This window comes from Urocitellus parryii, chromosome 11 (assembly GCF_045843805.1).
Source record: "Urocitellus parryii isolate mUroPar1 chromosome 11, mUroPar1.hap1, whole genome shotgun sequence".
Lineage (NCBI taxonomy): Eukaryota > Metazoa > Chordata > Mammalia > Rodentia > Sciuridae > Urocitellus > Urocitellus parryii.
Genome location: NC_135541.1, coordinates 84,509,403 through 84,525,859, shown reverse-complemented (window position 1 = coordinate 84,525,859; position 16,457 = coordinate 84,509,403). Strand labels below are relative to the sequence as shown.

At 37.7% G+C, this 16,457-nt stretch overlaps 1 protein-coding gene across 3 annotated transcripts in view; it reads right to left on the bottom strand.

Moving 5' to 3' along the window:
* Cdc14a (cell division cycle 14A) overlaps positions 1 to 16,457 on the bottom strand; it is a 161,029-nt gene that overhangs the window by 58,125 nt on the left and 86,447 nt on the right. For all 3 annotated transcript variants that reach the window (XM_026379405.2, XM_026379404.2, XM_026379406.2), the window contains exon 9: positions 6,047 to 6,134. In XM_026379405.2, coding sequence (XP_026235190.1) covers positions 6,047 to 6,134 — 88 coding nt within the window. The remainder of the gene's footprint in view (positions 1 to 6,046; positions 6,135 to 16,457) is intronic.

The window sequence follows — 16,457 nt, the reverse complement described above, 5'->3', positions numbered from 1 at the left end:
ACTCTCCTCAGGACCAGAGCCCAGCCTTCTGGTCTCTACTCCTCAGTCTCCAGTCCAAACAGTACTGTGGAGCATGACCTCCAAGGGTCTGAGTTCCAGTCTTCTGACTCCTCCCTCAATGCTCCCAGGCTCTGGTAGTTCCACTTTCTCCCCCCAGTCCCAACCTTCAAGGTACTAGCTGTCTTTTGCATAATATCTAGATTCTACAATGTTGCCTATTTTATTGTTTAGACTACTTTGTAACAGACTCCAGGAGTTAAATTCCTTCTGTTTGGAGTACCCAGTGTGGTTCCCATTTCCTACCTGGACCCGGCAGATACACCGACTCCCAAGGATCTTGTGCGTTTTCTAAACTTAGTTCCCAGCTTTCTCTTGGAGTCAGTGAGCTACCCAACATATACCGATAAATGCCTTTTTAGTTTAATTTACCATAGTTGACTCTACTGTCTGTAACCAAGTTCCCTAATTGGAAGACTTTGCCAAGGTCACAAAAAAATGGAGGCAGAATTGGAATCCAGGCCTAACTAATCCTAACTCAAATGCATGATTCTCATAGGCCATGCTGTTATTGAACAAAGAGGAAACAGAGATCATTTAACATCTTCTGTGTAGAAACAGCAACTTGTACACACACACATGAAGAGAAAACACGTGCTCTTCTACTTGGAAAATCAAGTCTGTTTTCCTAGTTGGTTTATTTACTCAAATTATTTCCTAGCAACAAGTTTAGAGACTAAGTGGGAAAACCCTGGTTGGCATGAGGAAACAAGAGCTTTTCTATCATGCAGGGAATGAGAAGTAGAGGGACTCCAAACACCTGGGGAGTTTTTCCTAGGTATGGTAAGCCAATGGGAGCCTGTCTTATTCCTGGAATTCCTTTTACCTCTGTGATGGCACCTCCTGGCTTGATGCCCATCCCTTCCTCTGTACAATCAAGATGTAAGAATCTCTTTTCTTACATGAGTTTCTATCAGGAGTAAATGAAGGTTTAGCTAATACATCAAAAACACACTATGAAAAAGAAATGATGGATATCTTCTGAGAAATGGACACAAAACACAACTATAAAAAATGACAACAGACATTTAAATACTAATCATAATCACACCTATTATTTATTGAGCACTTATAATGTGCCAGGCACTATGCTGAGTGTTCCATGTGAATTATCACACTAAACCTTACAATTACTCAGATTACTGGTGCCTGCAAAGCTAACTGGGTCCATGCACACACAGGTTGTAAGAGATAGCATTTGGATGCTGGCAGACAGATTTCAACATCTGTCCTGAAGCTGGTTTTTTGTAAGACTCAACTTGACTCTATCTGTAAGACCTCCAAACCAGAGAACATGACATGAATATTAGGAGCTGTACTTCCTAGAGTTGGTGAGCAGGATTTTGGTTTTGGTTTTGTTTCATTCTTAAAACTGCTTCAAATTACTTACAGACAACTAATAATGAAGATATCCCATGACCTCTCAGCAACGGTGTGTGAGTGATCAACGTATTTGGATGCTTAATGTGAAATGCTCCCTGGGAGTCCTGCAGTCCACCCAGAAAGCTAGAGCGTTCATCCAACCCTGGCTGCATCTGGCCACTAGGTGGTGCCCTGGCTCAGCCCAGCAGTGGTGCTGACACAACACAGAAACAACTTCAGAGCTGAAGATGATTTTAAAATTCACCTCTTTCCAGCCACTCATTTTAAAGTTGTGAAACTAAGAAGAGCAGAGTCAAATGTGGACTAGTCAGCCCACCTAGTCATTATTAAAAGTAAAAACTTCAAAAGGAACAAGGTAATGTCAGAAAATATAAAATGCTGATGAGGTTCGTTAACCAGTGAAGTCCCAAATGTTCAATTCTGCAAATATTTCAACAAAGTTGACCACAGGTGCATAAAACAGGTTGGAAAGTATAATATAGAGCTTACATATCTTTTATATATTTTCATATGTATATAGAATTTTTTTTCAAATGCTCTCATCATTCACCCATTACTTTTCTCAAAAGAATAGACCTCTGAAAACAATAATTATTTCATAATCCCCATGAGTGGTATATTTGTGGTTCAATTTAAGTGTTCATTAGTATTCTACATCCAGGATGATGGGACAAAAGAGTTAAAGATGGAAATGCACTAATAAGAGCATAATGTGTACCTGACATGGTCAAACCATTCAAATAATATTCCCAATCCTCACCAAACACCCTGAATGTGATCAAACTTCACTCATTGTGATGTATAAGGAAACTGATGGTTCCAGAAGTTGTGGATCTCACTGAAGTTCACACAGCCAATAAGGGATCAAGGAGCCATGCTTCAGCCTGCCCAGGGTCTTTACACCAGTCTGCTCTCATTAAAAGAGCGAGCTGATACTTCAGATTGCTCGGATTCTGCTTCTTATTCCACCTCTAGACCACTTCCCCATCCCTGAGTGTGTGTGTGTGTGTGTGTGTGTGTGTGTGTGTGTGTGTTTAAATGACATTACCACTTAAGAGACTTTGTAAATCTGAAATCTAAAATATCTGTTTCGTTCTCCTGCTATCATTCATCAATTCAAAATTGTTAAATAGAAAAAAAAATAGCGTTCTTCTTTCCCCACTATGAAAACAATGTGAACCAAGATGGCTGAGTGAGCCTGCTAGTTCCCTCTGTTGACCCAAACACCCTGAACACTCCTAAAATGCATTCTGGCCCTTCCCTAGAGCGTAGAGCTTCCTTTTGCTACATCCTAGCAACAGCTATTTGATTGTTAATTCCTCAAAAATCTCAGCTTTTCTACTAACAAACTCCTAAAATGACCTTCAGAAATACAGAGTTTCTCAAAATTTTAATTGAAAAAAAAAATCTAAGGAATGTACCAAGATCTAACTGTAATCGGATCAATTTTATTAATTCCCACACAGACTTATTTTAAATTCAAAAGTGTTTACAAAGTTAAAACCCTTCACCAAAAAAATGTTGAAGCTTCTAATGAACACCAGATGTTAAAATGGGGATTTCAGTAAAATATCAGCATTTTACCAAAGACAATTTTAAATGAAATTGTTCTAGGCATCTTAAAAACCAACAAATTAAAGTAACACTGTCAGACCTTTTTCTCAATGAGAGGACACAACTGCTATAAAGCACTTTCCTCAGGTACATATGGAAAAAAGGTGTATACAGAGCAATATCTTAACAATAGCTATTTCTTGCATAAGTTTTAAGAGTTTTAAGAGTTTTAGTCTTTATCTGTATTGCTAAACTATTCTATAGTAAACACGTACATTCTCTGTAATAAAATTTAAAAGAGCACAGAATTTGTAATTAAAAAGACCTATATTTGAGTCGTCCCACAGCCTGATATTGGCTGCATGAACCCGGACAATATGTAACTCTCCTAAGTTTCCTTGTCTTCCGTAAACTAACCATCACCTGCTACAGATGGTAGGTCACTGAACAGATGATGTGCACAAGAGGCTTAGCACCATTCCTGGCATATAACCAAGTGGCATCCATTATTCTTTCCCCATATTACAATATGGAACCAAAAAAAACTTTTTTTAAAATTTTTTAAATTAAGAATTATACTCAATCCCCAGTACCAAAAAAATTACATAAAATATACATCTTCTTTTATTCAGTGGTTCTATTTCTAAGAATTCAGAGAGGAAACTAGAACTATAAAATATGGAAGAATAGGTACACCAACCATAGCAGTTTTGGGGGGTTTTTTTGTTTGTTTTTGTTTTGTTTTATTGGGGGGGGGGTGCTGGGGATTGAACCCACAGCCTTGTGCATGCTAGGCAAGCACTCTACCAACTGAGCTATATCCCCAGCCCCATAACAGTTTTTTAAACAACTTTTATCTCATTTAAAATAAATTAACAGGGCTGGGGATGTGGCTCAAGCGGTAGCGCGCTCGCCTGGCATGCATGCGGCCCGGGTTCGATCCTCAGCACCACATACCAACAAAGATGTTGTGTCCGCCGAGAACTAAAAAATAAATATTAAAAAAAATTCTCTCTCTCTCTCTCTCTCTCTCTCTCTCTCTCTCTCTCTCTCTCTCTCTCCCCTCTCTCACTCTACTCTCTCTTTAAAAAAATAAATAAATAAATAAATAAAATAAAATAAATTAACAAAATTATGACCCAGTCATAGACTGGAATAATAGACAATGCAGTCATCCAAAATGATAGCACAGATCTATATACACTGCCATGGAAAACATCCATGACTGTTAAGTTAAAAAAAGCTAGCTATGAGATGATAATTATATTATGATCCTATTTTGGTAAAAAAATTATAAATGTGTTTATGCATAGACATATACAATGTATATCTACACTGAGAAAGTAAGTTAAGAGAAGCAGATGGAAGAAATTAAAAAGCAACTGTAATTCCAACTACCAATTAGTAAAACTAGTAAACGTGGGTAGAATTACAGGTCACTTTTATGCTCATTAGTCAATCTGCATTTTCTCCACTCTTTTTAAAATAAGCATGTATTAGCTCTATAAAAATACTTTAAAAGAACTTTTTAAATTATACCTCCCAACTCCTCTGTAAGAAAAACTGAAACACATGAATCCCAAATGGCAAAATTCTTTCAACTTTGCCAAATACCCAACAACAAAGCCACTACTCAAACAGAACATCTACTGAGGTTTCCTGGGCCTGAATCTAATACTTTTTCACAGAAGTGGGTTTAATCACCCCTGTCTTGAACAACCAACTGTTGTTATAAAGCACTTTCCTCAGGTACTCCATGTGTTATTCCTAACAACCCAACATGACATAGGCTAATTAATCAATGTACAGAGCCAAATGAAAATCCTTAGCCAATTCATGACTCAGAAGATCTAATTCTGGCTTCTCTATAGAGATCCCTGTTAGTTTAACTCTAAACCTGGATTACTTATCCACAGAGTGAGGGGAAAACCATGATTCACGCAGGGCTTCCTGCAAGGTGGTAACAGATATGAAATGATGAACATACTTTGTAGAAACAAAAACTACTATCAAATCCAAATACATGAATAATAATGAAACTAGATTTCAGAAGTGGTGATGATGATGATGATGATGATGTAAGAAGAGTAAATCTAGATAAGAGGTTTCAAATTAGGTTCCCAAGGAAAACTGATACACTCTACCCCTATGACCAGAAAGTAAATAGGAGTTATTGTGTTCATGGATAACATTTTTTTCTTCAATTTTATGTACTTCTCTTATGAACTAATCTTAAACCATTGGTGTCTATCATTACATATCACCTAAGTGATGTTAAGACATGGAAAAATATGAGTAAGTAGAAAACAAGTATTAATGGCAAATTTCATATAGCTAATCATGTTGCATTCAAGAGGTATGTTTTGTTTTGTTTTCATTTTACTGAATACATATGCCCAGTGCTGTAAATAAGTAGTTTAATTACTATCAGAAAATCTGTACTCTTTGTCTCAAAGAAACTAAGTAGACAGTACAGTGGTGATATTCAGGAGCCCAGTTCTGAGTTGGAGTACCAGTTCTGCACACTTCTAGGTGACCCTGGGCAAATCCCCACCAAGAAGATGCCATTTCTTCCTCCTTAGGTGTGGATCACAGAATCTATATCTAAGAGTTATTGGATATTAACTGAGATGATGCTAGAAACTATCATGCAGTAAGCACTAAGCAAATATCGCCATCATCACCCAACATGACACTCCCCAAGAATACCTTGGGGATTCTCTACAGCCAAATGAATCTTAAAAAACATTTATAGAATTCAGCAATCTGTTTAGTGGTGTAACCAGTTTGTTTCTCAAATTCTTCTTTAATGACTGGATAAAGAAAACATTCTATTTATGGCAACCTAAAAAAAACATGCTTGTTTTAAAAGAGTGGATATAGCTCCACCTACTGGAAGTTTAACCTTCAACACACTGGTTGCTATTCAATTTTATACATCCTGAATAGTCTGCAGAATATTACCAAGAGAAAGTGTTATCTGAGGAAATTGAAAAATTAAAGAAGAGTAATTAAAATAAATGTTTGGAGGGTAAAAGGAAGAAAAACCTACCATTTTCAATTTTGCTTTTAGGATGTGGTCCACTAAATGCTAAAAATTTTCCTGGAACAATCCAGTTGAAGTCACCATTTTCAACTCGCTGGCAGAATTTTGTGAGAAAAAAGAAGAAAAATATTTTATAATTCTTATACAATTTAGGAAACCCTTACAAATAAAACTGCTTTTCCTACTATTAGTATTAGACCAATTGGACATACATGAAAACAAAATAATAAAACTTAAAAACATACATCTGATTCTCAAAATGTTATTTATGAATTTCATTCACTTGAGGAATTCTTCTATCTAGACTATGAACAGTTTAGGCTGTATGGAAAATTAGTTTATTTAAGGTGTGGTACTTTGTTTTAAATAAGTTTGTCTCCTAGTCACTCTGAAATAAAATGAAATGAAAATAACATTGTTATCCTAGCAATAAATTAAAGAAGTAAGAAAAAAATGAGAGATACAAGCATTTCCATGAACATGATAAACGGACTTTAAACAATGAAAAAAAATATGAATGTCAGGTTTATGATGAACACATTTTTATGGGCTGATGTCTGTTGTTGATTCTAATTTGAAGACCATGAAATGACAGGAGGCAGAAGGGAGGGACAGAAACTCATTAAATCCTAGAGGTACACCACAAGCCAGGGTCAGTCAAGGTTTCCTGCAGGGGCTGCAAACCCAAACAAGGGTTAGCAATAAAAGTGGCTGCTCCTCCACTCAACCTAATTAGTCACCCTGCAGGAAATTTGAGTGTGGCTAACCTTCCAACCTATTTTTAAGTGAGATCTGCCTTTGAAATAGTAACTTTTATTTTCGTTTTATTTTATTTATTTGCAGTACTGGTAACTGAACCTAGGGACACTCTACCACTGAGCAACATCCCCAGACCTTTTTTTATTTTTTTTAATTTTGAGACAGGGTCTCTTGCTACATTGCCAAGACTGACTGGCCTTGAACTTGGATCCTCCTGCCTTCACCTCCCAGATCTTTTGAAAATGTTGATTATTTTAAATTAGGTTTTTAAATACTATGGGCTGACTGATCATCAGTTGTCATCCTCTAGGCTATACACTCTAAGGAATACTCAGAAAAGGTTAAGACCAAGAAAGAGGCCAACCACCCTCTACCACACCATCAGCCCCTCCATTTTCTTTTCTTCCCTCTGAACCCGTGGACACCAGGACAGGGCTAAGGTTACCCAGGACAGTGCAGGCAATTGGGAGACACTGTGCAATCCATCGTATTGCCTCTTCGCTGTCTTCTCTACATTCCACTCCCACCCCACCTCCCTAGTCTCCAATCTCAGGACAGGGAAATAACATGGTTCTCTTCAAGGGGCACACATCTGTGTCTATCTATAAAAAAGGCTGGAGAAGATGACCTCAGTAATAGGAACCTGAGCTAAGTAAGAGTCTGCACGCTACTGTAAGAACTCAATAAATATTTGTTAACTAAATTAGAATAATATCATCAAGGAGATCTGGTGCCACTACTTATATTACCTATTACATTACCACTTCCATGAAAATCAAAAGTTGGCTATACATTTTCATTTTTAAAATGAGGATGTATCTTTTCAATTATACAAAGTTACAAATGAACCTTCACATGATATCCTGCTATGTCAGCATTGCATTAATCTAATTGTAATAACATAATATCTCTCTAATGCCCTAAGTAAAAGCTTAGCAACACCATGAATGTCACAATACATATGCATGGCTATCTATTTATAATCATTTGAATAAAGAATCAAACATACAACTCTTATGATAATTAAACATTAATTCTTGTTTAAATAAAAGTCTCAAATTAATGATCCAATATCCATTTTGAGCAATTATTAAGGCTAAAGCATACTTTAAAAATTCAAGAGTAAGGGTATGTTCTAATCAAAAGTCTAAACTTAGCTCTCAGGAACAGTAGAAGAAATCCAGTTTCCACATTCACTATTTCTGTGTCCTTGGACACCAACTAGGCAGATAAATAAATTGTGCTATATCTGTTTATTTGGACTACAGACATCTGTTTGGTTAAACAGTAACCTTTTATAATCAATCATATAGGAGACAGGCCATAACCTCTCAGAATCAAAAGACTATGTTTGCAAATTTTCCTATCCAAAAAGATAAACATTAGATAATATTGTGCTATATTTAGCAGCCTGGATGAAGTTGATAGAATAAGTAACAGATTAAGATTTTAGATCTTAAAAAAAAATTAATAAGAAAGATACAACTTTTAGCTAACCTAACATAAGCTTACCTGGGTAACCTTCCAAAATTAATATATGTGTCTCCTTTCACAGTGAATTATACAAATGCTAATATGTATCAATAATAGAACGTTTAAAATAATATAAGTTGGTTTTTCAAGCAAACACACATACCCACTTCAAAGAAACCTAGATCAGACAGGAACTCAAGGTACTTTCCAACACTACCACATTTTATAAAGAAACTTTGAAGCAAGGATGAGGTAAGAGTAGGAGTTAGCCTTTTCTAATATAAAGTCACCACCTATCAAATACTATGTAGAAAATCTATAGATGTTCTACACTATGAGAAAACCCCAAAACACGATGTGAATTCCTGAAACTGATAGATTTAGGTGCTATTATTAACTTTACTGTAGGAGCTTTCAGTCCACAAAAGATTCAACAGATTTCTTTTGAATAGCTAACTCTCCTGGTACACTTAAAATATAATTTGCTTTGAAAGCACAGATTTTTACAACTTCTCAGAAATACATCTGTGCCTCTGTTGTAATAGTCACAAATATTTTCCCCTTAAATATTTAAAAATATTTGGCTTATTTGCCATTGTTATAAGCCTGCAGTTTAAAAAAAATAGTCCTGAAGTTGACAAATAAGAGACTGATTCCTTTTATTGATGTGATTTCTCAGACAACATAAATAATTTTGAGCACAATTAAACATTCACTCAAATATTTACTGAACTAATCTCTAGGGTATATAAAGAACTCAAAAAGCTAAACACTGAAAAAACAATAACCCAATCAACAAATGAGCCAAGGACCTGAACAGATACTTCTCAGAAGAGGATATACAATCAATCAACAAATATATGAAAAAATACTAATCATCTCTAGCAATCAGAGAAATGCAAATCAAAACTACTCTAAGATATCAACTCACTCCAGTCAGAATGGCAGCGATTATGAAGACAAACAACAATAAGTGTTGGCGAGGATGTGGGGAAAAAGGTACATTCATACATTGCTGATGGGATTGCAAATTGGTGCAGCCAATTTGGAAAGCAGTATGGGGATTCCTTGGAAATCTGGGAGTGGAACCACCATTTGACCCAGCTATTCCTAAAGGACTTAAAAACAGCATACTACAGGGACACAGCCACATCAATGTCTATAGCAGTACAATTCACAATAGCCAAACTATGGAGCCAACCTAGATGTCCTTCGGTGGATGAATGGATTAAAAAAATGTGGCATATATACACAGTGGAATTTTACTCAGCAATAAAAAAGAACAAAATCATGGCATTTGCAGGTAAATGGATGGTGTTGGAGAAGATAATGCTAAGTGAAGTTAGTCAATCCCAAAAAAACAAATGCCGAATGTTTTCTCTGATATAAGGAAGTTGACTCATAGTGGGGTAGGGAGGGGAAGCATGGGAGGAATAGATGAATTCTAGATAGGGAAGATAGGTGGGAGGGAAAGGAAGGGGGCAGGGGATTAGCAAGGGTGGTGGAATGTAATAGACATCATTATACAAAGTACATGTATGAAGACTTGAATTGGGTATCAACATATTTTATATACAAACAGAGATTCAAAAATTGTGGTATAAAAAAAAATTGTTGTATATATGTATATTAAAGAATTGTGATGCAAAAAAAACAAAGTATGTGTATAAAGGCATAAATTGATGTGAACATACTTTATTACAAAGATATGAAAAATTATGCCCTATATGTGCAATAAGAATTGTAATGCTTTCCACTGCTGTCGTGTATTTAAAAAATAATAATAATAAAGTGTTTGCTGAGTCTTTATTAAATATCAAGGACTATAACTTAGTGTCACATAAAATAATAAAAAGCATTTTCTCTGTTCTTTTAAGGAGTCCAAAGACAAATGGAAGTAACAGTAACAGCAGCAAACACATACAGAACTGACTCTGTGCCACTCACTTACTCTACACAGCAACACTATGAGGCAGATAGCATTACCACCACCATTTTATCCTTTAAAGAAGAGTTGTACTAAATTTTGATAAATGTCACCACAGAAATACACAAGAGGTATAAGGTTGGCACAAAGACTCTTTTTAAAAATCAAGAGAGAACTACAAAGTCTGTTTTTAAATTCATTTTGAAAGTGCACCCTTTATATTTACCTAATTTCTAAAACAATTAATTCGTGTTGACAGTGTAGTTGTACTACATAAAGGTGAATATGCTGTCGAGATGGGCCCTTTATGAGCTTAAAGCCAAGTAAATATTTGAGTTGTTTGGTTTAAATTAAGTTTCCATGCACTTTGGCTTTAAGTGATAAACTTTAGTTTATTAATTTAGATCTGACTTTGAGAGAGAAGGTGTGGTGGAGGGAAAGAGAAGTGTCCCGTGTGGATGATTACTTCATCTCTGCTAGCCATGGCAGGAGGAGGGAGACAGCTTCGGGGCTGGCGGGTTGCTCCAACAGTCCAGACCAGTGAACACCTCCGCTGATAAAACAGCAGCAAAACTGCAGGGCACGTTTGCTGACGCCATTGTCAAGACATGAAGGTCTGGGGACAGCAGCACACATATATATGGTTGCTGAAGCTCAAACGCAGGTTCTTTCAATCATGAAATGTGTGTATACCAGAAATCATGAGGCCCCCAGGAGAGCAAAGTACTGGAGTGACCAAATGCAGAGAAAGGGCTGGCAAGACAGGTTAAGAAAGAAGACCAGAGGGAGAAATGCAAGAGACAGCACCTCAGAAGTTAGAGTAGGAAGGTAAGTTTCCAGAATTAGAGAGTGGCCACAGGGCAAATCAAATAGGAAGAAGACCCAAGCGACGCCATGTGTTTTTCTCGCTTCTGTGTTGCAACAGTTTCAGTGGAGTTATGAGGGTATACGCCAGACCATAATTAGTTGTAGAATACAGACTGCTCTCTCAAGAAGTTTGGAGGTAACAGAAAAGACAAAGACCAGTAATTAAAGAGAAAGGGGAAAAAAAAAAAAACATGGGAAATTGCTTAGGACAGGGTCGGCCTCTAAACATTTTATAGACTTGACCAACATGATCTTTAACTAGCAATGGGTGTGATTTATGAGCAGATGAGGAAACACCAGGTACCTCCACTTCAACAGATTCAATAGCCAGAAAGAAATTTTTGTTCTGTAATCTTGTGGCCTTTGGGTGATGAAATCAATCCTCTAGGATGGCTCCATGGGAATGCTTCTAATAGTTCTTCTAATGGTTCGATCACCATGGGAGGAACACCTCTATAATTGCTCCTGGTGGTGAGGACATGCCCACATGCCTGCATTCTGAGGCTTGCTTGACCCCAGTTCCTATGACAGGAGAGCGCCTTTTCCCAATCCACAATCTATGAACAACTGAAGATGGCAGACCAAGCATCATCCAGATTATTTCCAGTTTACAACTTCTTAATCCAAAGCAAAGCTTTGAACATCATCCTTTTAAGTGTTCAACAGCACTGACTCTTGCTGTTGACCTGAGGTGACTTGTTGACATGGGAGATCTAACAAACTTTACTCATTCCCACAGGATATGCTAAAGGACAAAATGAGGAGTCTACACCTCCTGGTCCATGAAGGATACAGTCAGTCTGGGGACAGTGCCTGGTCATGTAGAAAACTAACAGCACATTACATGCAGACCTGATCTTAGATTGCAATAACTAATACTCAATGCTGGAAATAACTGATTTTTTTAAAGAAGAGATTGCAGCACAGATTGGTTGATAATGAAAGAAAGAAACACTATTTCAAGAAGTTGTCTACCAGAGTAAAATCTGTTCCTTGGAATGTTACTATAAAATCAGAATGGATCTTTAATTAATAACACTTAGTCACTTTCTACTGAAAATAGATCACACAAAATATCTTGAAATGGTGCTGTACTCCTTTCTAAGTATTCATTCACTCACTGCTTTAGTTCTTTCTTTTCAGAAACATTTAAAGGCTGCCCACTACGCATGTACCGTGCTACTAGGTTACTTATTCATACAAAGAGAAATAGGTCCTAGTTCCTGCCCACAAGCACCCACAGTGCAGGGGAGACGCAGCTGTGGAAGAACAATCACAAAACACTGCTTGAATGAGACTCCACAGGCTGAGAATGACTTCACAGTCAGCCATGTAAAGATCGTGGGAGAAAAGAAGGGATCACGGGCGGGAGTAGGAAGCAAAAGCATGTCCACAGGGACAAGAGCGTGAAGCAGTGCGCATCTGGGCAGCTGCGTGGATGGAAAAGGAAAGAGTGGAGAGGAAGGAGGCCCAGGCCAAGGCAGGCTTTTGTGCCACAGTAAAAAGTTTACATTTCTTCCCTGATGTTTGTCAGTGTGGAACCCATGAAGGACTTAAAATAGGGGAATGATATAATCAGATTTTGTTTTTAAAACATCGACTCTGATACTAATGTGAAGAGTTGCCCCAAAGGCCCAAGGGTAAAGACACCTACAGCAGACCTCTAGAACAGACCAGTGCTTTCTCCCAAATAGTCTCCAGATAACCTGACATTACTCTCTAGAACAGCAATGCTCTTCTCCCCCAAAGAGCACCCTACCAGGGAAGATGGCAATACAGATGACTTGTGAGTCGCTGAAATGTCTCGGGAGTCAAACATTACACATTCAGTCTGTTCTGGATCAGTGAGGAACTCTGCATGACAACTAACTTGAGAAGCAGAGATGACAGCTGGTGGCCAGAATCAAACAGGATAACTTCTGCAGAATAAGGCGGATGCTGTGACTTAAGGTGATATTTGCTCACCTAGCAAATATAGTGAGCTAATAGGAGGCACTTAATATCTGTTCAATTAAAAAACTGAAAAGTTGTTAGATTGAGGCCATGAAGAGAGTAAGGTGGCTTCTTGACTCTCTTATAACAAATGTTTATTTGTACACTGTTATTTGTGTAAAACCAAGCTTCCTAACCAGAGTGACCACCATGGAGTTGCTTGGGCAAGGACTGGGACAGCCAGAGTACCCAGGCCAGTTGCCAACAGCTGAGTTATGATCCTGGGGTGTTGAGCAAGTGTTATCATTTTCTCTGTGTGGCATCATGAGAAACAAAAGGAAGCCCTGTGAGTGACTCCACTCCCAGGTAAACGGTAACTGGTGCCTCTGTCATCAGAGAAGCAGTAGCCAAGTGCAGCTCGCTCTTGCATGAAGTAGCCAATGTAAAGATGTGGCCTGGGCTTGTCAGTGTGTGAAGCACAGGGTCAAGTCGAAAACAGCCTGATGTTCTAGACAATATTTTCGTACTGACAGAACTACTTCACAGGAAGTGCTTTTAATATTTTTACCAAAAAAAAAAAAAGAATGATTTGTGTGGAGTGGGAGGAGGACAACGGCAGATACCAAAAGCTCAAAGAAAGACGTCAAAGTAATTTCTCAGCTTTGTAGTAGTTCTTGAACTTCAGTCTCCATCTAATTTCCAAAAGGCAGCTCGTGAGACTGCAGGGGCCAAAGGTTGGATGGAAATAATAAGTGCAAGCTACAGAGGAGCCCCGCCCCCCCCCCATGGGCTGTCATGGGAGCACGGCTTCTCTGCATTTCTTCCCACACCCACAACTAAGGACAGGGCACTGCTACAGCATGCATGACACTTCCTCTGTGGTTTTCTGTGAGTTCCTCTGTGTATGGATAACATAAGGACATCATCAAAAACAGCAAGTCTCTGGTAAACATTGAAATGCCTCTTTAAGGACAACTAGGACAACACACAAAGACATCAGGTTCTTTCTGATGAATAATGACTGCTTAAGTGTAGGATCGTTCAGTGGAATACAGGCATAGGCATGTTGGGTAAGGACAGTAACCTCCCCCCAAAAAGAAAGCTGACTGAAGGCACACTGAAGGTCTTCTAAGCATCAACCTCTAACTTTGCTACTGGAGAGCGTAGAGTTTCTCACACACCTACAGATATATTATTTAGAAGAATATGCAAACTCTTTCATCCTCATTGTTTTTGCCTAGGACAAAAGGTTTATTTATTTATTTTTTTTATTTCTGAACTGGTCTATGGCTAGACATCAAAGCTGTGGTTGCTCTCTTAGTCTTCAAGTTCTCTGAGAATACCGTAAGAAGCCTGTAGGAAAAGGTGGGAATGTCTGACACTGATTCCTACAGGAAACTTTGGATTAACAAAAGTTGCAGTTCCTTTTCTGGACTTTCCCTGTGTAGCTGCAGAATTGCATGTGTTTGATTAGTGCAAACGTGAGGGACTGCAGAATTCCACAAGAGGTTGGCAAAGGACCTGGAAAGACCAGGTTTTGAAAGACTTTCACAAAATGGAAACCAACCCTCTTGCTTATATCAATACTTAATGTGATGTGCCATTTGCAAGTCACATGAAAATAAAGCAAGAACCTGAGATATCTTACCCCAAGCTTTCTGAACATGAAAAGGCCTTGAAATGAACTCTCCAGTGAACAATTAGATCACAAAAAGCAAGAAATATAACCTGTTCTGCTTCTGCTAGGCTTCCTGTCACACTGATGGACTATGCTAGCACCCTAGCCAGCCTGCCATTCTTGCAGAGTCTGCACTCTAGCTACATGTGGCTTCTATGTACTAATGTTTCCACACCAAATTAAGGTATGCCACAGTGTAAAGCACACACTAGATCTCAAAGCACTTAAAAACTGTAAAATGACTAATGCCTAGGTCTTTGATCCACTTTGAGTTGAGTTTTGTGCAGAGTGAGAGATAGGGCTTCAATTTCATTCGGCTCTCTATGGATTTCCAGTTTTGCCAGCACCATTTGTTGAAGAAGGTATCTTTCTCCAATGTATGTTTTTAGCGCTTTTGTTTAGTAGGAGATAACTATATTTATGTGGGTTTGTCTCTGCATCTCCTATTCTGTTCTGTTGGTCTTCATGTCTGTTTTGGTGCCAATACCATGCTGTTTTTGTTACTATAGCTCTGCAGTATAAGGTCTGGTATTGTGATGCCTCCTGCTTCACTTTTCTCACTAAGGACTTAAAATCAGCATACTCTAGTAATACATCAATGTTTAAAGGAGCTCAATTCACAATAGCTAAACTATAGAACCAACCTAGGTGCCCTCCAACAGATGAATGGATAAAGAAAATGTGGTATATATACACAACGGAATATTACTCAGACATAAAAAATGACTTTATGTCTTTTGCTAGTAAATGGATAGGTGGATCTGGAGACTAAAATGCTAAGCAAAATAAGCCTATCTCAAAAAACCAAATCCCAAATGATATGTGGATGCTAACAAACTAGGGAGGGGGAAAAATAGAAGTTCATTTGATTAGATGAAGGGAAGGGAGTGTGGATGAGAATGGGAAGGACAGTTGAATGACTCTGACATAACTTTCCTATGTACATATATGAATATACCACAGTGAATCTCCACATCATATACAACCACAAGACAGAGATCCTAATTAAAATAACATATACTCCATGTTTGTATAAATATATCAAAATATACTGTCATGAATAACTAAAAAGAACAAAATTTTTTTAAATGTAAAATATCTAATTAATGATTTTGTATTGGCTACACATTAAAATGACATTTTAAATATATTACATTAAGTAAAATCTATAATTGAAATTAATTTTCTTTCTTTTTTACCCTTTCTAAATGCAGCTACTAGAATATTTAAAATACATATGACTCTCATAATATTTCTAGTAGACAGTGCTGCTGTAGATCTTTGAATTACAGGATAAAGACAGATACAACCTTTGGCAGAATGAACAGAGGTTTATATATAGACTGTATTCAACAGATATCTCCCATGTTCGGCTGTCCTCAATGTTTACATTTGTAAGTAGCATTCTGATCATAAAAGTCCCCTTTAATATCACCTAGAGACAAAGTCGTGTTGGTTTAGGCTTTTTCTTGAGCCATATTATATATTGGATGTACTTTAGTGAGGAAGTGTCTTTGAAAGGTCTCATCCTGAATATCCCCTAGTCATCAAGGTGATATTCTCACAAATTGCTGTTGGTGATAAAATTTTACTTTGAAAATTACAATGCCTTCATTGGAATGCTGACTCTGCTGGAGTTAATGAAGTGTAGAAATTCAGCTCCTCCTCCTAAGTTCACCAAATGTCCAGACTCACCCTCGGAGCAGGGCAGACAGCAAGACACCAAACTCTGGCAGGAAGTGACTGGGCCCCAAAGTGTTGGCAAAGACAGTCCTTTCTTT